The sequence below is a fragment of the Hippopotamus amphibius genome, chromosome 5, assembly GCF_030028045.1.
Source record: "Hippopotamus amphibius kiboko isolate mHipAmp2 chromosome 5, mHipAmp2.hap2, whole genome shotgun sequence".
Classification (NCBI taxonomy): domain Eukaryota; kingdom Metazoa; phylum Chordata; class Mammalia; order Artiodactyla; family Hippopotamidae; genus Hippopotamus; species Hippopotamus amphibius.
Window position 1 is genome coordinate 122,713,159 of NC_080190.1, and position 24,024 is coordinate 122,737,182.

A 24,024-nucleotide genomic window follows, 5' to 3' on the forward strand; every position below is an offset into this window, starting at 1 on the left:
TAAAATTATTCTGAAGCAGGAAGATGTAAAAATAATACTCTTAGAGATTAACTTGCCTTCTCTCAGGATGATTTTTACATGTGCCACACAGTGAAGCAGCTGTTATCCTCCCATAAACCCACGGCTTCAACACAACCTTTCACTGAAGGGACACAACCTATCAAAAATGTCCTCATTCATAGGATATATAAGGGATGTATTAATTTCCTAGGGTGGCCGTAACACCCAGGCCACTGACTGGGTGACTTGAAACAGGCGCAGTTTATTCTTTCACAGTTCTGAGGTCCGCATGGGTGTAATCCCTCTGAAACCCGTGGGGGACTCAGCCTAGCTGCTGCTGGTTTGCTGGCCATTGGGGGCTCCTGGGTTTGAGGCTGGCTTGTCCACACAGCCTTCTCCCTGTGTGTTCTCACGCGTCCGTCTTCTGATAAGGACACCAGCCCTGCTCCAGTATGACTTCATCTTAACTCATTACATCTGCAGCATCCTATTTCTAAATAAAGACAAATTTTGAGGTACCAGGGGTTAGGACTTCAGCATATGTATTTGGGGTGGGGGGGGCGTGTAGCACAAGTCAACCCCTAAAAAGGGGACAGGGCAAACTTCACATAGTTTTGAGGGCAATTCATAAGGCAGCATTTTTGTTTGATGGAGACAAAATCTTATTTACAAGAAAGTGAATACAACACACAGGCACAGTTTAAAGAATTATAAAGCAAGTATCCATATAACCCCCACTACAGCCAAGAAACAGAACATACACCAGAGAAGCCCCCCGTGTGCCCCTCCCTCATCAAAACCCCCTCCAGGACCCATCCAGCACGCACACTTTATTCAGTTGTCACATCTGTCTCTTCCAATCTGTGACTGTTCCTGATTCTTTATCTTTCACAACTTTGATATTTTTGAAGAGTACTGGCCACTTACTCTGTAGGACTTTCCTCAGTTTGGGTTGGTCTGAGCTTTCCCAGTGACTAGGCTGAAGTTATACATTTTGGGCAAGAATTCCACAGAACTGTGCAATGTGGAATGTCACTCTTTAATACAGGTAGGTTCAATCATTAGTTTTTACTTCACTTTGAGTTCCTGTCACATCATGGTTGATTTTAATTATTTTCAGAGTGTGTGAAACATTACTCACTACAGTTTTGAATCAGAGTTAAACGAAAATGTATATTGAAAGGTGCTACTCGGCCCAAATATCCTCCTTACTTTCCACTCCGTACTCACCCACTCTCTGTAGGGAACCAGTATCATCAGTTTCCAGTTTATTCTTCTTGCGCTTACATTTTGCTTTTCTCATTTAACAATATATCCTGGAAATCATGACATCAGTACGCAGAGCTCTTCCACATACTTTTTACACTTGTGTAGGACTATATCATGTGATGTACCAGTTTACTCAATCACTCTCCTATGTACAGGCTGTTTTCAATTATTTTGCAATTACAGCCAATGCTGCAATGCGCAACCTTGTGCATCTGTGCTTTTGCATTGTTGGAGGGTATCACCAGAGTATTTTCCTGGAAGTGGGAAGGCTGGGTCAACAGGTAAGTATCTCCTGGTTCTGTTAGGTATTGCCAAGTTCCTCTCCAGAAAGGGAGTATTAGTCTGCACTTCCACCAGCAACGTATGAGACATTTCACCAACAGAATGTGTTGTCATACTTGTATTAAACTTCTTCCACTCTCACAGGTGACAAATGGTATCTCAGTTTTAATTTGCATTTCTGTTTGAGTTTAAAAACATATTTTTAGGAACACTTTTATATCTTTTATTTTGTGAACTGTCTTTTTCCATGTTTCCTATCAGGTTTCTGGTCCTTTGTCCTTCAGTTTTTAAGAGCTGGCCTGATGATTTTCTAAAGCTAATGAATACTGAATCTATACACTGGCACCTTAAAGTTTCCCCATCATGACTTCAACCAACTAAGTACTGTTGTCCAGTATATACCAATACAACACGAGACACTCTACTTACAGGGTTAGGTTCTATTCTCATTTCAACACTGAAGCACATATGAACTCTTTAAGAAACACAGGTAGATATGTTCATTTATTTGTAATATCAATTACTTATGCTCAAACAGGGCTATCTTTTTGCATTATGGTTTTCTTTTTGTATTAATTTTTAGCTCACAGTCAAACCCTGTGCTGCCAACCTCAGTACTGAGCTTAGACGGGGCTTCACTACCTATGAGGGGATAAGTGTTTAATGTATTCCAAAGCCAAACATACATAATTTTTTGAGTAATCAGACACATTCTGGTATCATATACATTCCTACTCTCGATTAGAAAATAAATAGGGACTGTTTTCCTGTTAGCAGGCTATTTTAAAGTTAAACACATAGCCTATAATGGAAAAGAATTTAAAAAGAATATAGATGTATACATATATATGTATAACCAAAACACTTTGCTGTACATCTGAAACTAACACAAGACTATAAATCAACTGTACTTCAATAAAAAATTAAAAACAAATTGTGTATGAAGATACAGTCTTGCTCTCATATATTGTTTGACTTGTATACCTAATTATACACTACTCTTTCAAAAATTTGGTCTTAATCCAGTTTTGTTACACCAGAGGCAAATTATAACATTGTCTGTATGAAAATTACAACTTTGGAATGTTACATTGAGACATTAAAAGTTGTATTTATTTTTTTTTAGTGACTAATTTTCTAGCTCTTAAAACATGTCCATAGGTGCTACCAAAATTGATCAAAAATCATTTAAAGACTTAATTCCAATATTAAAGGTTCGGTTCCAGATGCCACTATTTCATTATTTGTGATTAAGGATAATAAGACAGCACAGAGTAGAAACCAGACAGTGACACTGCTTTGACTGCCGTAAAGGATTCATCACATATGTTCCTTAACGGCAGGTGGGATTTGTAGAGAAAGTGGTGATAACTATGGAGCAGCCCTCTTCTGGCCCTGCTGCCCAGGCCGGGGGCAGGTTCAGGCTGCTGTGCATGGGTGTGTCTGAGGGCTGCAGCTCTCCTTAGGGTATTAAAATACATGTGCTTTGTTGTTTGTTTTTTACCATTACTTTCTCTTCTTATACTCGATTTACAGAAAAATTAGAGGAGACAACATGGAAAAGAAACACATTAAGTTTTTGGAAAAATTAACAGCCGTTTAAAATCAACAGTTGCCACATAATCATCTTCCTCCCGGTACAAAGCAGAACAAGTCCCAACTTGTCCTACTCACCACTAAGGAGAGTAATGGTAAGATTAGTGAATTTGATAAGACCACTTTAAGGAAAAAAAAGTTTATAATAAAAATAATCAAGAAACTCGACTTCTCCTCACCTTTCCCTCTGCACTCTAGGAACCAGTTAAAACAAAAAACTAAGCACTGGGTGATGTCCCACAAGAGTAACGTCAAAGCTTTGACAGAGCACTGCTGAGTCTTCAGGAAAGACCAGCAGAAAGCTAAAGTCGGTGAGTGGATTGAAAGCAGTTAGTTTCAGACTTAAAATACTTGCTTGTACCACCAATAACAAAAACAGTTTCAATACTATAAAAAGATTTTTATCACATCCTAGCAAAATTTTTAAAAAGGGTATTATTAAACATTCTGACCCTTTTAAAAAATATGCTTTAATATATGTAAAAGCTGTGGATGGACTAAAAAATTACATTCTTAAAAAAAAAATGATGTCATAATAAAAAAAAGAACACTTTTATACGTAGCATTTTATTTTGCACTGCTATAACAATTTCATTATAGACCAAGGGAGAAAAAGAAAAAGAAGGATAAAACCACCACACTGAGCAAATTACTAAAGCTTTTCTACTTTTAACAGGATTTTCCATCTGGTAGGTTTATTGTCACATCCTTTCAGAACAGACAAGATGCTTACCATATTTTAAAGATTATAGGTTGCCACCGAAAGAAAAATTTTACACAGTCACTGTACATCAAGGTTGAAAAACTGTCCTGCATGAAAAATATACTTAGAAATCATGTGAATAAAAGAAAAAAGAAAACATTATTGTGTTTCAGGAAAGATTAAAGTCCTCATAATATGCCACCTACACGGACATTCACTCCTCCTGGAGTCGCTCAGGTGGCGGGAGTTCTTGCTTCCGCCCACCTCACGCATTATACTGTGTTTTTATCCAGCAGTATGCATTAAGGCAAACAAATCCTTTTCTGAAGAGGTCTTAAAGAAACTGTGGACAAACAGCAAACTTTTGGCATGAAAACAGGTTAACACGTACATAGCCTTTAGTAATGTACATTAAGCATATTTCTCTTGGACTAGTGACGAGAAAAGATGAACATGCTTGTTAACAATGTCAAAAAGTTTAAAATTCAGTGTCCAAGCAATTCCTAATGATGCTTCTGTAGCTTTAAGCTCTAAACAGTATAGAATTTATGCAAATGCATTAAAGAATTCAAGCTTGGCAAATTACACCCAAGCAGGTTATTAAACTATATATACAGAAAGTAAATGATAAATACAGAATTAAAAGAGTCCTTCTGTTTTCCTTATAGCCTTGAAAATTGACAAACTTTTGAGGACAGTTCTATAATATTAAACATTAGGTAACCACAGGTGTGGGGAAACCTAACTACACAAACTGATTTAAAATACTCAAGATGACTTTGTAGTGTTTAATACAATTCAGTTTGTAGGTAAGGGCACAAGACAACATTTAACAAAAATAATCACATCAATTGACCTAGAAATCAAATGCAAATAGATATGAATACAATCTCCAAAATCTGTCTTTTTAAGTGAACATTAACCATTTATTCAAAGTTATACAAGAATTTGAAGGATTAAAGTCTTCTGTGACATAAAGCCATTTCGAATAGTTTCATGTCTCAGCTGAGCAGGAGGAGAGGGTGAAAGAATAGGTGAGTCGCCCCTTCTGGGCAGCGAGACAGTAAAAACAGACTCAACAGCAGCCTCCCCCGGCCTGCTGTCCTCCCTGACTGCCTGCGTGTGTGGCATTAGTAGCAGCATGCTGAGGACCAATTTTAATGCCATTTGCCTGAAATGAAAGAGAAAAGGATAATAAATGTAACTGGATCCAAACCAGACATATAGTTTAAATTTCAGAAATCCTTTGGTTTCTTAATGGAGCAATTTTACCAAACAACTAAAAAAAAAAAACCACATATATCTGTATATATATATATACACACACACAGATATATATATGTACATGTGTGTATATATACAGATATATATGTAAAAATATACATGCATATATGTGTCTATATATATGTTAAGCAGATTTTTACAACAATTAAAACAATATCTCTTAGGGGATGTTCCTTCCTTCTAAAATAATACTATGGAATATTCCTGAAAACAATTCCTTTTCACACCAGGTACTAGGTGAACAGAAACTGGAGTGGTGCTGTGAAGGGAATTCTCACAATGGAGAGACTGTTTAAAAAGTAATCTTTAAAGGAGGAAAACACGAAAAGCCTGTGCTGCTCTCACACAGCGCACCAGCTTTCCTCTAGACCGCGTCTGCTCCATGTTGAATCAGCTGTACAGGCTACGGGCATACGAGTGTTCTGTGTCATCAATAATTTCTATGATCCCCAAAGACATGGCAGCTTGCCAAGAACCCACACACAGAGTGGTTCTTTCATTCATCAAACTCACACTTATGTCTTAACCCTCACTCCCTCAAGTGGATTTTACCTAAAAATACAACACTCTGAGAAAAGTAATACAGTAGCTTCAGAAATTAAGCTCTTAAGGAAACTTTACGTCACAGTAAATCTCGGATTTATAGTGCTTGGCAGTTGTTCCACAGCAGTAGTCGCCTTGGGGTTTCTGGCACTAGCTCAGTATTGACAGTGGCTGATGTGGTTTCTTTTCGCTCTTTTGACTCCTCTTTAATAAAAAGCATGCCCTATGGCTCATTGGTTTTGCCCCCTCTGGGCTGGTAGCAACTTCTTGAGGAATCAAGGAGTCAGACTTGGCATTAGGCCAAATAAATCGCACGGCCTGTTGGCTCCTGACAGCACATTACAATCACAGCCGCACCAGGCACAGTAAAGCAGTCAGCTACTATATGAGACCAGACAGAGACAATGAACGTGCCCTTTTACATAGAGGCCCAATTACTGTTCAATTTATATGGCATTAGTCTCTGAATGGTGTCGCCTTTAAATTAACTCAAGATCTACTGCCATATAAGCCTGGAAGATAGAGGCTGGAAACTTTATCACTACAGATGAAAAGAAACTGGGAAATCAAGTACTTTTGGGGAAGCTGAGGCAAACTGTTATTTGTTTTAGCAAAGAATTTTGAGGCAGATAATAAAAAGGCTCTCTTGCACAGGCCAAGAGACACACAATGTCGCCCTAACACAGTGCCTTCCTCACTGTGCCTGGGGGAGGAATAGGGTTTTTCTCTTGGAAGCAAGAAGTCTTAATATAGAATGGCAAGAACATTTATGTAAAAGTATGCTCTATCCACATAAAAATTCTGAAATAAATAAGGATAAATGCCTAGTGGGGATTCAGGTCAAAATGATGGCCTTTGGTAAACACTCTGAATTATGTGCTTCAAAGTTACATTTTATCCTAATCATGTTGATCAAAACTGGCTCAAAATAATTTAACAAAAAAAAAAAAAAAAGAAAAGAAACCCACAAAAACAAACAGAACTAGTGCCAACTGCCAATTATATATATTAACTGGGTCTCCTGAAAACATGCTATGCTGAACTGGGAGTAACTTCCAAATTGGGCATGTCTCTCCTCCGCACCAGACAACAGAGAGAGCATCTTGCACTAGTAACGTCGCACATGCATTTACACACCAGAAAATTATTCCCCAAAGCAGATGACACCATATGGATGTATCGATGAAAAGTGGATTTTCTTCTCTCTTTAGAGGATTTATATTACTTTGCATTGCTTGCAATAAATGCATAGGGTCACTTACTTTAATCTGTTTTCATAGATAAAGTGATGCTTTACTAGAACATAAACATTTAGCTATTATATAACATACAACAAGTTTTCAATTAGATGACTATAATGTGTTAACTAACATCATAGATCCATTTTAGGAATTTTTAAAAATATAAAATCTTGAATCCAAGTAATTAAAATTTAATTCTAAATTAGTTATTAGCCGATAATATTTCTAGGTATATACCTCGTTATTAATGTCAAAGACGCCTTCTTGGATTTTTTCATAAATTTCTTTTGCTGTATTAATAAATGCCTGAAATATAAGGTAGAGAAGTTGGTTCAAATTATTTAAAACCACACAGTAAAAGAACATTATGTAAAAAGCTGTATAAAATATCACAATGCTCAGCGTAAGAAAAGCAACCAATGGAACACACCATATTAACAGAATAAAGGACAAAAACCACATGATCATTTTAATAGATACAAAAATAGTCTGTGCCAAAAAACACTTTTTCACAATAAAAGCATTCAACAAACTAGAAATAGAGGGACTTCCTAGGTGGCGCAGTGGTTAAGAATCCACCGGCCAATGCAGGGGACATGGGTTTGAGCCCTGCTCTGGGAAGATTCCACATGCCGCACAGCAACTAAGCCCGTGCGCCACAACTCTTGAGCCTGTGCCCTAGAGCCCATGAGCCACAACTACTGAAGCCCACGTGCCTAGAGCCTGTGCTCCACAACGAGAGAAGCCACTACAATGAGCCCTCGCACCACAGAGTAGCCCCGCTCACAGCAACTAGAGGAAGCCCGTGTGCAGCAACAAAGACCTAACGCAGCCAACACATAAATTTATTAAAAAAAGAAAAAGAAAAGAAACAGAACTTCCTCAACCTGATAAACAGCATCTAAGAAAACCCACAGCCAATATTATACCCAGCAGTGAAGTCTCAGAGACGTCCCCCTAAGATCAAGAACAAGACAAGGATGTGAAGGAACTAACACTATTAGCAGTGACAGCTCAAAAGTGGAAACAACACAAATGTCCACCAACTGAAGGATGAAAACCAAAATGAGGTATGACCATACAATGGGGTATTATTCAGCCATAAAAAAATGAAGTACTGATTCATGCAACAATGTGGATGAACCCTTTAGTGAACTAAACTAGATATGAAAGACCACATGCAGTACAATTCCATGTATATGAAATGTCCGGAAGAGGTCAATCCACAGAGCGAAAATAATTACTGGTTGCCAGGGGTTAGGGGAAGGGAGGAATGGAAAATGATGAAAATGTTCTGGAAGACAGTGGAGATGGTCACACAAATTTGTGAATATACTATAAACCCACGGAATTGTACCCTTTAAAAAAGGGTGAATTTTATGGTATGTGAATTATATCTCAAAAGAAAAAATTCATGACTGGGGAAGGGGAAGGCGGGAACATAAGAAGAGCACACATGAAAAAAAAAAAATCAACTAGATAAGCTGCACAGACATCCATGTTGAAACTAGCTTATTTCTAGAGGCCATTGTTCCACACAGGATTCCCTTCCCCAGACAATGTATTACTTAAACACACAGTTTAGGGGGGAAAGAACCAAAGGATGCTTATGCTACAGAGATCAAGGCGGCTCAACTCCTCTGCCATACTGAATAAAGTTTCACCCTTTTCCCATGTAGCGTACTACTACTAAATGACAAAAAATGAGCATTAGAACACTGTAGCCAAATTAAACCTCTAAATACCAACATTAATCCATAAGCAGTCTATGTTTATGTAAGATATTAAGATATTTTACACATTATTGCCAAAGCTACAGAAGGTGTATACAAACTCAGGTTCTAAACTATCATTTATGAGAGATAATGGTATTAATATTACATTCACTTAGCATTCTATGAAAATTTGTAAAAGAAGGCTGTTCTCCACTACTACTGATACAGACTTAACTTAAAATTTAAAAAGTAAACAGGTTCATGGAGAGGAATAGAGCATATCTTTCATCTTTTCTACACTGGAAACATGTGACTGCTGAACTTGCCACCAGAGCTTTTGTTTCCTAATTAACAGGACTGATATGTTTTCACCTTTAAAGGCCTTACAGCTCCCGCGAGTAATCAATCTACTGCAGCTCAATTACTGCACCAAGAACACACCAGTCAGCGCAGGGGACGTGAGCAACCGCGGCAGGGGCACAGAGGTATGAATATGCATCGACTCTTAAGTGGCTGATCGAATCATCAGAGAGGGTCACGAGAACTTGCAGCAAAATAATGAGAAGAATTAATCACTGCAGATTCACAAGGCACTTAGGAAGCCAGTGCGCTTTTCATGCATGTGCTCAAGTTAAACTGAAGGAGAAATTGGCTTTCAGCCAACTATGAATTGATTCACATTCCTTAAAATTGAGGTTATCCTTATAAGTAAGGAAAAACTTAACTCTATTTCCAATAACATGTCAATTACAGTGATGGCCAAGCTAATTAAATACTGAAGTCAACCAATTTATAAATTCACAGGGTTGGAATTCCTTCTAGGGGCACCCACATGTGTACATTTCACTAGAACATTGGACAGAACTACAGGGTCCCATAAATGAGTCATAACTCCATATAAACAAGCATTTATATTATAAAAGTCATTGTTACATGTGCTGATAGATGTAAATAAATTGACTTTTTGCTAATCTGTTGATGAATCACTTTAAAAACCGGCCTAAGAAAGCTATATTTTTATTTATGCTAAAATTTCCACGTCACTAATTTCATTACCTAAACAATACTTTATTAGGCACCTTTAAGAATAGTTGTACCCAATGGACGTAAGATGCATTTCATATTTGAAAAACATGCAATTAACTCCACTATAATTAAATATAACAAATGGTTATCTTTTCTTTTCTAGTTCCTATCATCTCAATGAAATACCCTTTGGACAATGCTACATTTACTTGTCATCCAACTCTCTGATTATATAAAGACACTGAAATAAGATATTTTCCACTTCTCTGAGCACATTTTAGAGAGGATACTATATAAATGGACTGTTATATTTACATCATAGCAAAAAATTAATATTTAATATATATTAAACTAATGATCAATTTTAATGAGGCCTTAGAGTTTAAAACCAATGTGACAAATGCAGACATCAGTACACCTCTTTTAAAAGTATGTGGCTGTGGACTGAAACTGCTGAGTTCCCAAACATAATGAACAGTAACCAATTACTGTTAAGGCTTAGTAGAGATCAAATAAAATGTCTGAGATGAGAGCCTGGGGTGTCACAGACAATAACTGTCCACTAAAGCTGCAAAGTATTTCAAAAACCCAAAAAGACAAGAGATACACATCTGTTACAATAACTGGCTAGAATGTTCTTTCATTGCTCATTTCACTCCAGTCACTAAAAATCAATCTCCACATATATTTTTCAAGGAAGAGATGTAACAATCTGAAACACCTCTAGAACACAGAAAAAAAAAAAGAAAAAATTAGCAACAATAAGTTAACTAAATACGAGGGTGAGTCAAAAATCATCCACACTCCGGTTATATTAAAACTTCTGTAAATTCTACAGCCAGAGTACAGATAATTTTTGACTCACCCTCATAGATATCACAAAGCCTTTATACTAAAGCTCATGCCTTTCTTTTTCTTGTTTGTTTTTGGTCATGCCTCGCAGCTTGCAGGATCTTAGTTCCCTGACCAGGGATTGAACCTGGGGTCCCGGCAGTGAGCACTGAGCCCTAACCACTGGACCACCAGGGAATTCCCTAAACCTCATGCTTTAATAGGACAGTCTTAAATTGAAATTCCTTCCAATTTTAGACATAATTTTAACTAGTTTTACTTTTTCTATTCCCCAGGCTACAGAAGCAAATTATGAAAAGAAGGGGGAAGGAGAAAGGCAAAGACAGAGAGTGTATGTCTATGAGTGGCCAGCGGGGATGTGCGTGTGCAGTTTTGGGGAACCTGCACACGGCTCACAGCTTCTCACCTAAAAGGGCACATGTTGGACAAGACGGCCCAAGTCATCAAGGAGAGAGAAGCTCAGGGTGTGCTGTTTAATGTAATACAAAGTGAGTTTTGAAATACCTTCATTACTCTTACAAGTTTTGATGTTTACCAAGGAAAGATTTTGTAACAATTAACTTATCTGGAATAGTCATTTCCCTACTATCAGAAAGATGAAGCAAGACGATGGCATAACTCTAGAAAATTTTTAGCACTGGTTAATTAACATAATACTTTAAAAACAAGAAATCCTAAAGATCACTACAGGTTTTGTGACACATAAGTCAGAATTACAAATGTATTCCTGTGTACTCCATGTTTCAAATATGGTCAAATCTGAATATTAGTAAACAGGTTATAGAACAGAAAAAAATATTTTCTGAGAAACTGATGTGAAAGGATTTCATTAGCCCTGTGAAACAATCTAGGCAGATCCATGATTAAAAAGTATAAACAGATTTCCTTGCAGCCAACTTAACTTGGCAAGCCTTTGGCCTTCCCATGCAGCGCCCCATGCCAGTATCTGAAGCCTCTCTCTCTCTCCGTTTTCCCATTAGCTCCCCGCTCTGCCCTACTCTGATTAATTGCCATGTCCAGTCCCTTACCTTCATTAGCCATTAATTGCCTTCCACCTCAGACACTAATCTTTCAACCCTTGGCAGTAGTTATCTGAATGACTCTGATAATACCTAAACTTAAGTAAGTTTTCAGGGACTTCTACAGCATATGTTTAAACATAACCACAAAGAACTAAAAAGGTGTACCTTACCTATCACCTGGCCGTTACCCAAGGGCACCTACTATTTAATTGTTCCCACAGATCTGGTACTTCCCTGGGTACCATGGAAGGTCCAGGGAAGAGGACGATGTAGTTGCTACTGCTGCTGAACTAAGACAATTTACTTGGGAGAATCTAAGCATGAGGGCTTACATTTCTGTTGCAGATGCAGGAAAAGTAAACTCTCTGCACTGACTAACAGAGGGAGAGCGTGTGCAGGGAAGGGCTGAGGCAGATCTAGCTGCAGGCTGTGGACAGTGTGCTCTCAGGGCCTTCACAGCCAGCAAGAAGGAAAACAGACAAAGGGGAACACGGAATAATATTTTGTTTTTATTATCGTTTAACAGTTTTTAAGGCAAAACACAAAGTCTACAACAGAATAACAATTAAATTTCCTTGTGTAACATGCTGCCACCTGGTGGCAAGATAAAAGTTACAGCATCTGTCAGGTAAGAATTCAAAATAAACTGAAGTACCTTATTTATTTAAACATCTTGAATAGATCTAAACAGCAAGGTACCCTGTTATATAATTGACTCTTTGGTTCTCTCTGAAAACTGGGAAACACTGAACTAGAATGCCGTTTAATTTTCTTCTCCATTGCTAATCAAGGCTATGGACATTACATGTGTCCATTTGCCAAAGCTTATACTAACCAATATTTACCAAGTATTATTTACTATGGGTCAGTCACTATGCTAAGTGATTTACACAGGTTCTCGTTATTTCTGAAAAGAAATTCAAAATATGTATAAAAATGAGGAAATTAATTTTGGGGGTTGATGCTGTGCCTATAAGATTGTCAGCAGAATGGCGAAGGTGAGTCTCTGAACCAGGGTGTCAGGGTCAAAGCCCAGTGCCACCTCTCACCATGTGTGTTGCTCTGGACCTGCTGCTTAACCTCTCGAAAATGAGGGCAACAATGGTTCCTACTCCACAGACTTTAGGCAAAGCACTGAGAACAGTGCTCAGCTCGTAGGCAGAACTCGGCACACATCAGCTCTCACCACGAGTACGTCTGGGCGCAACACCATGGGGACAAGAGGAGAGGCGGGTACACGTGAACAAGCTCCTCAGTGAATTAAAATATCCCGAGTAAATAAAACTAAGTGTCAAAAGGTAAATCAGCAACCTATATATATATATAATGGGTATACTAGGCCCTAAAGAAGAAAATGTATTGAGATAAAACTTAGATATTATGCAGAGATAGGAAAGTCTTGTGAAAACAGCATCAGACTAGAATTCAAGATGAGGCAGTTTACACACGCAGCGTCTTCAAACTCTCATTTTGTACACAGCACTGAGCTGCAAAGGAGAAATGACTTGCAGGCACAACTGCAGCAGAAGCAGGATCAGCAGGATTAATATTCTGCCCACATTTATCCTCTTTTTATTAGGATCACTTACCTTTTATACACCTCGAAGGAATTTTCACTTATTTTGCTTATGTTGCCATTCAAATTGAACATAAAAAGCACACTTCACACATCCTTTAAAAACCTCCTAGCTAGCTAAAAATTATTTTGGATTGCTAAAATTATTTTCGGAAGTACAAGATATCTGTGTTACTTATAACACACAGATATGTTTAATTCCTTAGTAATTTAGTTCCTCCATTCAACGAGCATTTACTGAGTACCCGATCTGTACCAGGCACCTAGCATACTCAGATACGTACTCAGGTACATGAATGTCTTTGACCTCAAGGATGTGGCAGTACAGGACAGATGGAAATCCAAAACTGGCACACAGCACGAAAACTGCCACAACAGTTGTTTAGAAGGGTAACGTGGCATGGCCGCTTCTGCTGGGAAAACCAACTGTCAAGAGAGAAAGCCCTGTGAATGAAGGCCTGCAGAGTAAATAAGCTCCCATGCATTTATCTGGAAAATTAAGGGGAGGAAAGACCACTCTGGACAGAGAGGCAGATTTTAAGCTCAGTTACACTGGCAGCTGGGGACAGGCAGCCATGTGAGAGGAGGATAAAGAAGCGGCCCATCAGACATCAAGGAACCCTGAAAGAAAGGGAGCAGGCCGGGGACAAAATCAGACGGTAGTTTAGAGGAGGAATTATAGGGAGGCAAGGTTGGCAACAGGAAGGCCAGTGAAGAGTTTAGAACAATAATCAAGGTAAGAAATGAAGGCCTGACAAATTAAACCAGTGGTAACCAGAATGGAAAGCAAAGATCAAACTTAGTATCTCCTTTGGGGAAATTGATAGGACTTGGTATAAAGAATAGGGTAAGGATGGTAAGGTGTTTAAGGGTGACTCCACTTTTGGCTTAAGTGACTGAGATGGAAGGAAGGGTATGCTGTGAATTGAGATAAATTAAAAAGAAGAAAATCAGGTTTCAAGGAGGGAATGAAGAGATTATTTTAGACACATGGAACTCTAATGCTGATGGGTATTTTAGACACATGGAACTCTAATGCTGATGGGAAAGCCTTGGTAGGTGGCCATCTATATAGCTGTGTGAATATGTGTGTGACACGCATGTAACAGCATGATTTTCTTCAGAAATGTTTAGCTACCCTGGTTTAAGAAGTAGAGAAACTGGATGTAACTTTCAAAGTTAGTTTGGTTTGGATCATCCCTCAAGTTCCCCAGGGTGATGGCCAATCGCAGGGCGGAGGAGCCTTCCAACCTGGAAGGGAGGAGTAAATATTTATTACACTAAGCTCCCCTCAAGGGATGCCGGAAGCCTGATACGGTCAGGTCAGATTCCCAGGGAAAAGCCCTGTGGTACCCACGACACTGAGAACAGGGTTAAGGGGTAACAAAGCTTTCAGTTTACAGCCACATTCCAGCTCTACAAAAACACCTGTTCCACCACTTACCACACAGCCCAAGGCAAGGAAGATGTCCCCTCAACCCAAATTCTGTCTGTAGATCTCCAAGTACCAGGACAGGACACAAGTACTAACGAGGTGCCTTGAAACTGGTCTTAGTTACTAAAGCCTTATCGTCATGTGTTACCACCGACTCAGAAATCCACTGATCCCGTCAGGTTAGATCCCTTGGCAGGTTGCTACAATCTGTCTTCAGGTTAGTTGGCTGTTATTTTCAGCTATCACCTTGGTTATATCTTTAGTACTTTAGCAGCTAAGCCAGGAATTTCCAGCCCTGATTTTTCAACAGCTTAAGATATTCTTATTCACTAAACTTTTGCCTCAAAATTTTTTGATGCCTGTGTAGTTTTCTGATTTCACATAAATTTCCAATCTTAATTTTTAGTAAAATTGATGAATACAGGGAAGAAATCACCTATCAAATGGCTAAGAAATTGAGAAGAATATTTGACAAAGTGACGATTGACAAATAATACGTTTAATTCACACCACAATCACCTTTGGGTCCTAGAGGGAATGTAATACCGTTTAAGTTTTGGTAATGTACAACTCTGAAAAAATGAAATTTTAATTTAGAGAGAAAATACACAGAGAAAAACGAGGAAGGAATCATAGAAGTAAATATATCACTTCTGGAGTATTTTGACACATTTAAAAAGTTGACCTGCAGCTTTTGGGAAGGGGTACTTTCCCTAGCCTGGCATAATCTTTGCTGCAGTTATTCCTGGGTCTAAAAAAAACCCTTTCAAACCACAAAGACCCCAGGCAGCTACTGGAAGGAGCTCCCAATCAAAGGAGAAGCCAATCTATTCACTTGCATTTTCAAAAATCTCACAGGTTTCAGAACGCATAGGGCAAAGAAGGTTTTGGACAGAATTCCACCTACAAGTTAACAAGTGGGACCAAAGCATAAGCTGCATCCGACGCAGGGAGAGGAGCAAGGTTAAAGTAATTAAGTAAATACTTAACCATCCAAACATCTACCTACCGTGGGGGGGAGACACTGTGCTAGGCGTTGGGGACACCAAGATGAAAAGATAGTCTAGGTTTTCAAGGAATTCTGTCCTTATGCTGAGCCAATGTGAAAAACAAGGGTCATGACAGAGTCATGGCAGAGTCGTGAGAGTGCAAAGATGCACCCATGCCCAGGATGACACAGGAATGACTAAACGCAGAGGAAGGAGCACAAAAGGGCTAACTGGGTGGGGGGTGGAGGGTGGTGGAGGGGCAGGAAGGGTGTGTCATGTGTCACAGAATTCCAAGAGGAGGAATTAGACTCGACTATATCCTTGAAGGATCAGGTCAGAAGGAGGGCTTTCCAAGTGTGGAGAACATTTCTGTGGAAGCGGATCAGAAGCAAATAAAGGGACCTGTCTTCCAAGCTAAGGAGTTCAACTCTGAAGCTGTGAGGAACCACCGTAGGGTTTTAATAAAGCTGGAGAGTGACATGCAATTTTCATTTTTAGCAAGATCTTATAGGCAACAGTGTAGACAACTGGAAAATGAAGACAGGGAGTCCAAACAGGAAGTCATCACAGAAGAGGACAACTTGGAGAGACATTTAATAGGCAGAAATAATAATGCCCACGTGGAAAGCAACACATAATAACTGAAGAAATGAGTGTAAAGGGGTAGAGAAAGGGGTCCCTCTAGGCTACGGGAGAGTGAATATCTGCAGATTACAGCAGAGATGAGCTATCGGTTCAGCCCGAATGTGATAAAACAGGAGGGTCTGAGACCCACTCATGCAGAGCTGTCCAGGCAGCAGCGGTCAAAGTGCAGCTGGACACACAGCCTAAGAAGGGTATTCACGGATTTAGGTGACACTTCAACATGGAAAAAAGAGATGGTAAAGGAGTCTGGAAGGCTAGAGAGCACAAATAAAGAGAAGAATACGATATCATGGAGGTAAGAAAAAAGCAAGCTTACCAAACAGTGGTCAAAAGCATCACATACCTCCCCAGGGACTGGTCAAGGTAAGAAAAGCAAGTTAGGTGAGGCAACTAGGAAGTCCAGGGTGACCTTGGCCATGATGGAGGAAGTCAGACTGTCAACTGAGGAGTGAAAAACAATGAGGAAATAGAGGTAGATCATACTAGAAGCTAGAAGAGAACACATCTGGGAGAACAGGGACTGATAGATTTTTATTTTTAAGATGGCTGAAACTTGCTTTTACGTAATTATATGCTGAGAGCCAAGAATCGTTAGAGAAGAAGATGAAGATGACGAGAAGGTCTTAAGAAATCATGTCTGCGGAGCAGGGAAAGGACAGCACTTGGCCAGACCCTCTCGTTTGCTCACAGCCAGCTGACTTTCCAGCCTCTCCATGCACCAGAGGGAGCCCAGACCATGGCACTGACATAACCTGAGAGCCAGGTGCAAATGCAGACTCTCAGGCCACACCCCAGACCTACTGAATCAGAAGCTGCATTTGAACAGAATTCCTAGATGGTGTGATTGCACAGTAATGTCTGAGAAGCAATGTTCTAAACACAACTGATTTGGAAAATAATATTTTTACAAGATATTCTGAGCTTAAGAAAAAAGTAGTCTCTACTGCTTACCCCCCTGCAACCTCTACGTCACCATGAAGAGAATCGGCAAATCTCAAGGACATCAATCCTTTGGATATGACACACCCCCCACCCCAATCCCACTGCGAGGGGTGGGGGTGGGTGGGGTGGCTAATCTCAATTGGAAACCTCTGGGTTAAATAAAAGCCAGCAAGTTTCTTAGCAGTGGGTTTTCAGAAACTAATATACTACTGTGAATTCTGGTTTCCTGAAAGGGGGTAGACTCCAGCTCCTCCTAAGCTCGTCTGACCATGGAACCCTATGAAGAAGTGATCATTTTAATTCACGCTCCTCAAAGCAGGGTAGGCTGACCTTCAGTACTGCTCTTCTCCACTGCGTGGCAGACAGAAGGGGGACGGATGGGGAACCCGGGACACCTGGGTTTGAGTCCACTGTGGAAACTGGGGCTACACATGTGAAAGAACTTTGACGACATGCCACATGAATATGCAACCACATTACTATTTCAGGGACTTGACACGTTTTAATCATTGAAAATACTTGTGAAAGAAACCTTCCACTTACGGGACACTCTTCTAAATGCCGACGGCACACGTGTGCAAACAAGATAGCCAGATTCCAGTGACTGAAGGGGCATCTCATAATCTTCACACCAACTCCTCAGTTTGTCACAGGACAGACCGCAGAGGTCAGATCTTCCTGGAACCCTGCAGCCTAGGACACTAAACAAAGCTGTGGCTCTGGAATGAACTGCCAGAGGTGGCAGCCGAGGAGGCGTGTAGCCAATGGGAAGCCAGGGCAGTTACCAGGCAGGCATGACGTCTTGATGTCCTCAATAACCCTTACGTCTCAGTTGAAAATGGAAGTCAAACTAATATTAAAAATACTTACTGCTGGTCATGTGGCGGATTCTTATTTCTTTATCAGCAAAATCTTTAGTAAAGTGGAGCTCAAAGTAATCTTTTTTCTTTTTTGTCAACCAGAGGTAAAACAGCCTAAACCTCATTTTCCTAACATAAGATGTGATGACACTATAAATGCTCTATACATTCAGTGTGAACGTCACTTGAATAAATGGTAAACAACTGAATATATGGGTTCCCCTCATATGCTATACACTCAAATATATGTGTATAGCATCCAAATATTAAGTTTAAAAATCCGTAATGGGAATTGAAAATGTAAAGAATGAGCTCTGGTCTCCTATTTCTATGAGAATACCATATAGACAAGAGTATATTGGTTGCACTCGGCTTTTTAATTTTGTTGACATTCAGGAGATGAATTCTGGGGTGTACCTCTTCTATGACATTTAAAAGTGTGTTTCCTCAGTGAATAACAAAAAGGATGAATGATAACAGCATATTTGGAGCCACCTCAAGTTGTATAAAACTGACTAAATCCACTTCATAGAAGGGATGAATTCCCTTATTATAACTTGGAACTTGGAAATTATAATTTAGTTTGGAAGCAAATAAATATAATACATGTGTACCACAGTATAGTTGGCTAATACAGAGAAGTTTTACGTGGAGAGAGCTTTCTAATCTTATACATGATTTTATAAATATACAATGATACTCATCTATTAAACAGTAGATCCTATCTGAGAAATTCTTACCTCTGGAAGTACCTAATTTAGGCAGACTAGGGTATCATTTTATTTTTATGCTCTTTAGAAAATAATTTGAAAAAAAAATTGAAAGTATAGTCTTGGGTGCCATTTTCTATTTAAGATCCCAGTTGGAGAGCAGCAGCATAACTTCAGGTAAGAGCAAAACATTTGGCACGTGAGAGGCTATAGTTAAAGGAAACTATGAAGTCCGAGACAGTATAAGTAGAACTTATTACAAGTAGAACAGTGCTTCATGATGGTGCCAGGGCAGGCCTGAAGTGGAAAGGAGAAGCACATCAGTGTGGTTTAGAAACATAATGAACTTGGATCCAGGCGTCAACATCATCAGGAAGATGCTGAAACAGCTGAGGATTCTCACCGTAGAGCCAGTCCATAAAAACAGAAATGGGGCCCTTCATAACAGGTCTTTCCAGTTTTCACTCTCTCCCCCAGGTTGTCATTGAAAAGAAGCTTTTTTAGGTCAAAATATACACCATCCTACCTACTGCTAAATGAATTCTGGGGTGTACTCTTCTATCACATTTAAAAATGTGTGAATACAGAGGATTCATGTATTACGCTAAGTTGTTGGTGCTTCACGTCATTGATTTTAATTACAGCCTATTATTTTAGCTCAATGTTACTGACATTTTGGATGCGGTCATTCTTTTTTGTGGAGAGCAATCCTGTGCATTTTACTCTAACACCACTCTGACCCTTCCCCTCAACAGATCCTTCATGGATGAAATCATCATGCTGAGTAAATCAGTACATCCACAGATTAACAGTAAACCTATTTCCAGCAACAACACAACAAATGCTGGAAAAATGGTATTATCTTATGCTGCAAATTGTCCAATCGCTTACAGGGAAATACAAGAGTTAAACTTCATGGTCTCGACTTCCATTAAAGTAACTGGACCTTAGTTAAAATATAAAAGTAGACCACAGCACAACAGGAAAAGGAAACAGGTCTAGTTCTAAACTGAAAGGAATCATCAATGTACTTAATCTTAACGAATGATCATATAGTTTTAAATTTCTAAAAAGAACTCATCAGATGGTGCATAATCAGGACACTGGCATTTGTATAAATCATTCTATCTTTAAACATAATTATCTTTAAATAACTTATACTAAAAATAGCTTTTAAGAAAGTTTTTTTCTTTAATACTGGAGTTCCCTAGCTTCTTCCCTACACATGAGAGCCGAGAACTGGCTAGGAATCCAGTAATTCTGATAAGATTATACAGAAGAGGACACTGACCTTCTGTGAGTTGCCCAAATACCAACCACTGTTCTCACTAGCTGACCAGGACGCACCATCAGGACACCTGCCTGACTTTTTTTAACTCCTCACATGATAAGCTCTCCCAGAGGGTCCTCAAGTTCAAGCAGTAAGCTGAGGATAAATTCCTGTCTGAGCCCATAAGCCAGAGATTCTACCCACTGTGCTAAACTACCTCTGCCATGGAGGATGGCATAATTAGGGAACTCCAAGTCCTTAGGAAGGAAAAAAAAAAAAAAATACAGCACTTAGAACAAACTTCTCTAAAATGAATTACTATTTCCTCCAACCTCAAGTCTAAGTCACTGACTGATCAAGAATCTACAGACCCTGTAAAACTAATGTTTTTATCACTTGTTTTCACGATGATTCCTCTTTGGACCTAATTCTAGCAGGCTAAGTCTTGCTTAAACCCCAGAGAGTGTACACTGTAATTTTATGAGCTGAATAGTTTCCCACTGAGGCCTCGGCTCTCCTGCCGCAGGGGCTGGTGCTGAGTGCTGTAACAAGGCGGGTATCTGACAGATGCTGGCTCAGTCCTCCTTCCTCCCCTTCTCAAAGCAGAAAGAACACATTTTGTTAGTCTCCCCTGACCCCAAAGAGAGAAACTAAGTACTTGTTTGCTAACATCAATTGCTGAATGAAATTAAAAAAAAAAAAAAAAGGATGCTATTCAGACTTGATATCAGATATTATTAAGGAATTACTAACTTTGTTAAGTATAATAATAGTATGGTGGATATACTTCTTAAAATTACTGCTACTGAAATATTTATAGGTAAAATATTTTTGGAATTTTCTTAAAAAACAGGGCACATAATGAAATACAATCATCAAAATGTCAAAATGGTGATAACTTCTAAAGCCAGATGACACATATATGGGTTTACTTTAAAAAATGGTGACACTGTTTAGATTGATTTAAAATAGAAGCTCCATCAATCTTACTGTGAGGCTACCAAAATGCTTTAATACAGGGGATGTAAAAAAATGAACTAATGGATAAATGTGTAGTGTCATACAAAGGCTCTTTACTTAATGATGTACTTAATTGTTTTATAGTCTGACACACAGAGAGGTCATGAATGAACTTTTTTTTTAATACTAGTTTATATATCAAAGTGCAAAATATCTAATATCTAGCCCATTTTTTAGAGTTTTTCCTTCAGTTACTTTGCTAAATGTACAACTCATCATTATCTTCCAACCAGGTATCTTCTATTCCATACAGCCCAGCTGTCTTCTTTTTTAAATGAATATTAGTGTCATCTTCTGCTACTTCTGAGAAATTGTATGAAGGATGTCCACGCATAATAAAAATATCAAGAGTAACTATTATTTGTTAGGCAAATGCTAAACCTAACACATTTAGTTTGGAGGGAACTGGTTTTTGTATAAAAATTTGCTCTGTGCAAAAATGTGACTCACAAAAGAGCCATACTTAACAAATAATGACAATAATTTGAAAAGGAAATCCTGTGTTCTTCATGAATTAAAAAAAAACACTTAACCCTTCATAATTATATTCCATATTCCCACGTTAGTATTTCATTACAATCGTGAGGTTTCTTAATCCTTAATTTTTATTTTTTAAATTGCCTTTGTAACCTTAAAGAACAGGTTAAATTTAATTATTTTAAGTTGCTTGTATGTGGTTATTATTATTGTGTTCTGATCAAACTTTCTGAGATAATTACAGACTCACATGCAGATGTAAGATAATACAGAGAGATCCTGTGTGACTTTTACTAGTTTCCCTGGATGGTGGTAGCTTGGAAACATGTACTACATTGTTACAACCAAAATAATGAAAAGGGATACAGAACTTTACCATTTTCAAGGATCCTTCATGTAATCTTTTTATAACCATACCACTTCCTCTTCCACCCTGACTTAACACTGGCAGTGACTAATCTGTTCTCCATTTCTCTAATTTTGTCATTTCAACCAAGTCATATAAATAGAATCACACAGCATGCAACCTTTCGGGACTGACTTTACTCATTAAGCATAATTTTTTGGAGATTCACCCAGCTTGCTGCATGTAACAATAGTTTGTTCTTTTTTTTTTTTTTTTTTTTTTTTTTACTGCTGAGTAGTATTCCATTCACCCTTTGAAGGACATCTGGGTTGTTTCCCGTGTTTGGTTATTATGAATAAAGCTGCTATGAATATCTGTGTATGGGTTTTTGTGTGAACATGTCTTCACTTCTCTTGGATAAATGCCCAGACTGCAATTGCTAGGTCATATGATAGCTGCATATCCAGTTTTTAAAGGAAGTGCCAAACTGTTTTCCAGAGTGGCTATCACTTTAAACATTCCCACCAGCAATGTATGAATGACTGAGTTTCTCCACATGCTTGCCAGCATTTCGTGTTGTCACTATTTTTCATTTTAGTGTGTAGTAATATCTCCTGGAAGTCTTAATTTGCATTTCTCTAATGGGTAGTGATGCCGAATATCTTTTCAAGTGCTTCTTTGCATTTATATATCCTCTTTGATGAAACGTCTGCTTATGTCTTTTGCTCATTTTCTAATTGGACTGTTTGGTTTTTTTACTATTGAGTTTCAAGAGTTCTTTATTCTAGATACTAGTGGTCTTTGTTGGATATCTGGTTTGCAAATATTTTCTCCCAGTCTGTAGATTGTCGTTTCAGCCTCTTACCAGGCTTACTCATATAGCAAAAGTTTCTAAAGACTAAGGTATCAACTTTTCTTTTTATGGATCATGCTCTTAGTGACAAGCACGCCTACTGCCAGCACCTGAAGATTTTCTCCTTTTTTCCATGAAAGATAAATAGCTAAACATTTTACATTAAAATATATATATATATTTGTGGGAAGACATTCGGGAACCTTTCTGAAACCTTGAAAATGTTGAAGTATGTGGGCCGAGCGATGGGATTCAGAATGTCCTGCTTGAGCAGTGGAGGAGCTGAGGGTGCGGGGCGTGGAGACTAATATCACCCTGTTTGGTCCTGAAGGATGGCTGGTTAGCCAAAGACGGGTAAGATTCCTCAGAGGAGGAACAACCTAAGACAGGCACAGCCGCAGAGGGGCCAACAGGGGTGGTGCATAGAGCCTTCCTTATATCACCCTGTTTGGCCCTGGAGGATGACTGGTTAGCCAGAGACGGGTAAGATTCCTCAAGGGAGGAACAACCTAAGACAGGCACAGTCGCAGAGGAGCCAACAGGGGTGGGGCACAGACCCCCAATATCTGAGAGAGGTCTCCTGCCCCCAGGGCTGTTTTGCTCTCCAGGCCCAGCTCAGATCCACACCTGCTCAACTCGGACCCAGGAAGTAAACAAAGATAATTGCCTCAGTCATGTGAGGCCTTTGATTGTTTATGAGTGTAACCTGAGAATGTTAGCCCATGAACTCAATAAAAGCAACCTGGGATGAGTCAGCAGGGCTCTTGATCCGCGAGATCTTGAGCCCCCGGTCCCACTTTTCTCTTCAGTCTGTGTCTGTGTCTTCTTCAAGCTTGCGGCACCCGTCACTCACCTCGAGTCGCCGAGCTGGTCTCGGCATATATTTATTTATTATTTACTTACTTATTGGCTGAGTTGGGTCTTCGTTACAGTGAGTGGGGGCTACTCTTTCTTGTGGTGCATGGGCTTCTCATTGTGGAGCATGGGCTCTAGGTTTGTGGCAAGCAGGCTCAATAGTTGTGGCTCAAGGACTCTAGAGCACAGGTTCAGTAGTTGTGGTGCACAGGCTTAGTTGCTCCACTGCGTGTGGGATCTTCCTGGACCAGGGCTTGAACCCGTGTGCCCTGCATTGGCAGGCGGATATTTAACCACTGCACCACTAGGGAAGTCCCACATTTTACATTTAACTCCATGATCAGTTTTGAGTTAGTTTTTGTATAAGGTGTGAGGCTTAGGTCTTTTTTTTTTTTTTGCTTATGGATATCCAATTGCTACAGCATCTTTGTTGAAACGGCTGTCTTCCCCTGTGAACTGTTTTTGCACTTTTGTTAAAACGCAGTTGGGCATATTTGTGGGTTCTCTATTTGG

At 39.2% G+C, this 24,024-nt stretch overlaps 1 protein-coding gene across 2 annotated transcripts in view; it reads right to left on the reverse strand.

Moving 5' to 3' along the window:
• Positions 1–525: 525 nt before the first annotated feature.
• The window catches only part of RAB2A (RAB2A, member RAS oncogene family), an 82,479-nt gene continuing 58,980 nt past the window's right edge, over positions 526–24,024 (reverse strand). For both annotated transcript variants that reach the window (XM_057734494.1, XM_057734493.1), the window contains 2 exons: positions 7,156–7,224; positions 526–5,021 (listed from right to left, as the gene is read on the reverse strand). In XM_057734494.1, coding sequence (XP_057590477.1) covers positions 4,926–5,021; positions 7,156–7,224 — 165 coding nt within the window. In that variant the 3' untranslated portion in view covers positions 526–4,925. The remainder of the gene's footprint in view (positions 5,022–7,155; positions 7,225–24,024) is intronic.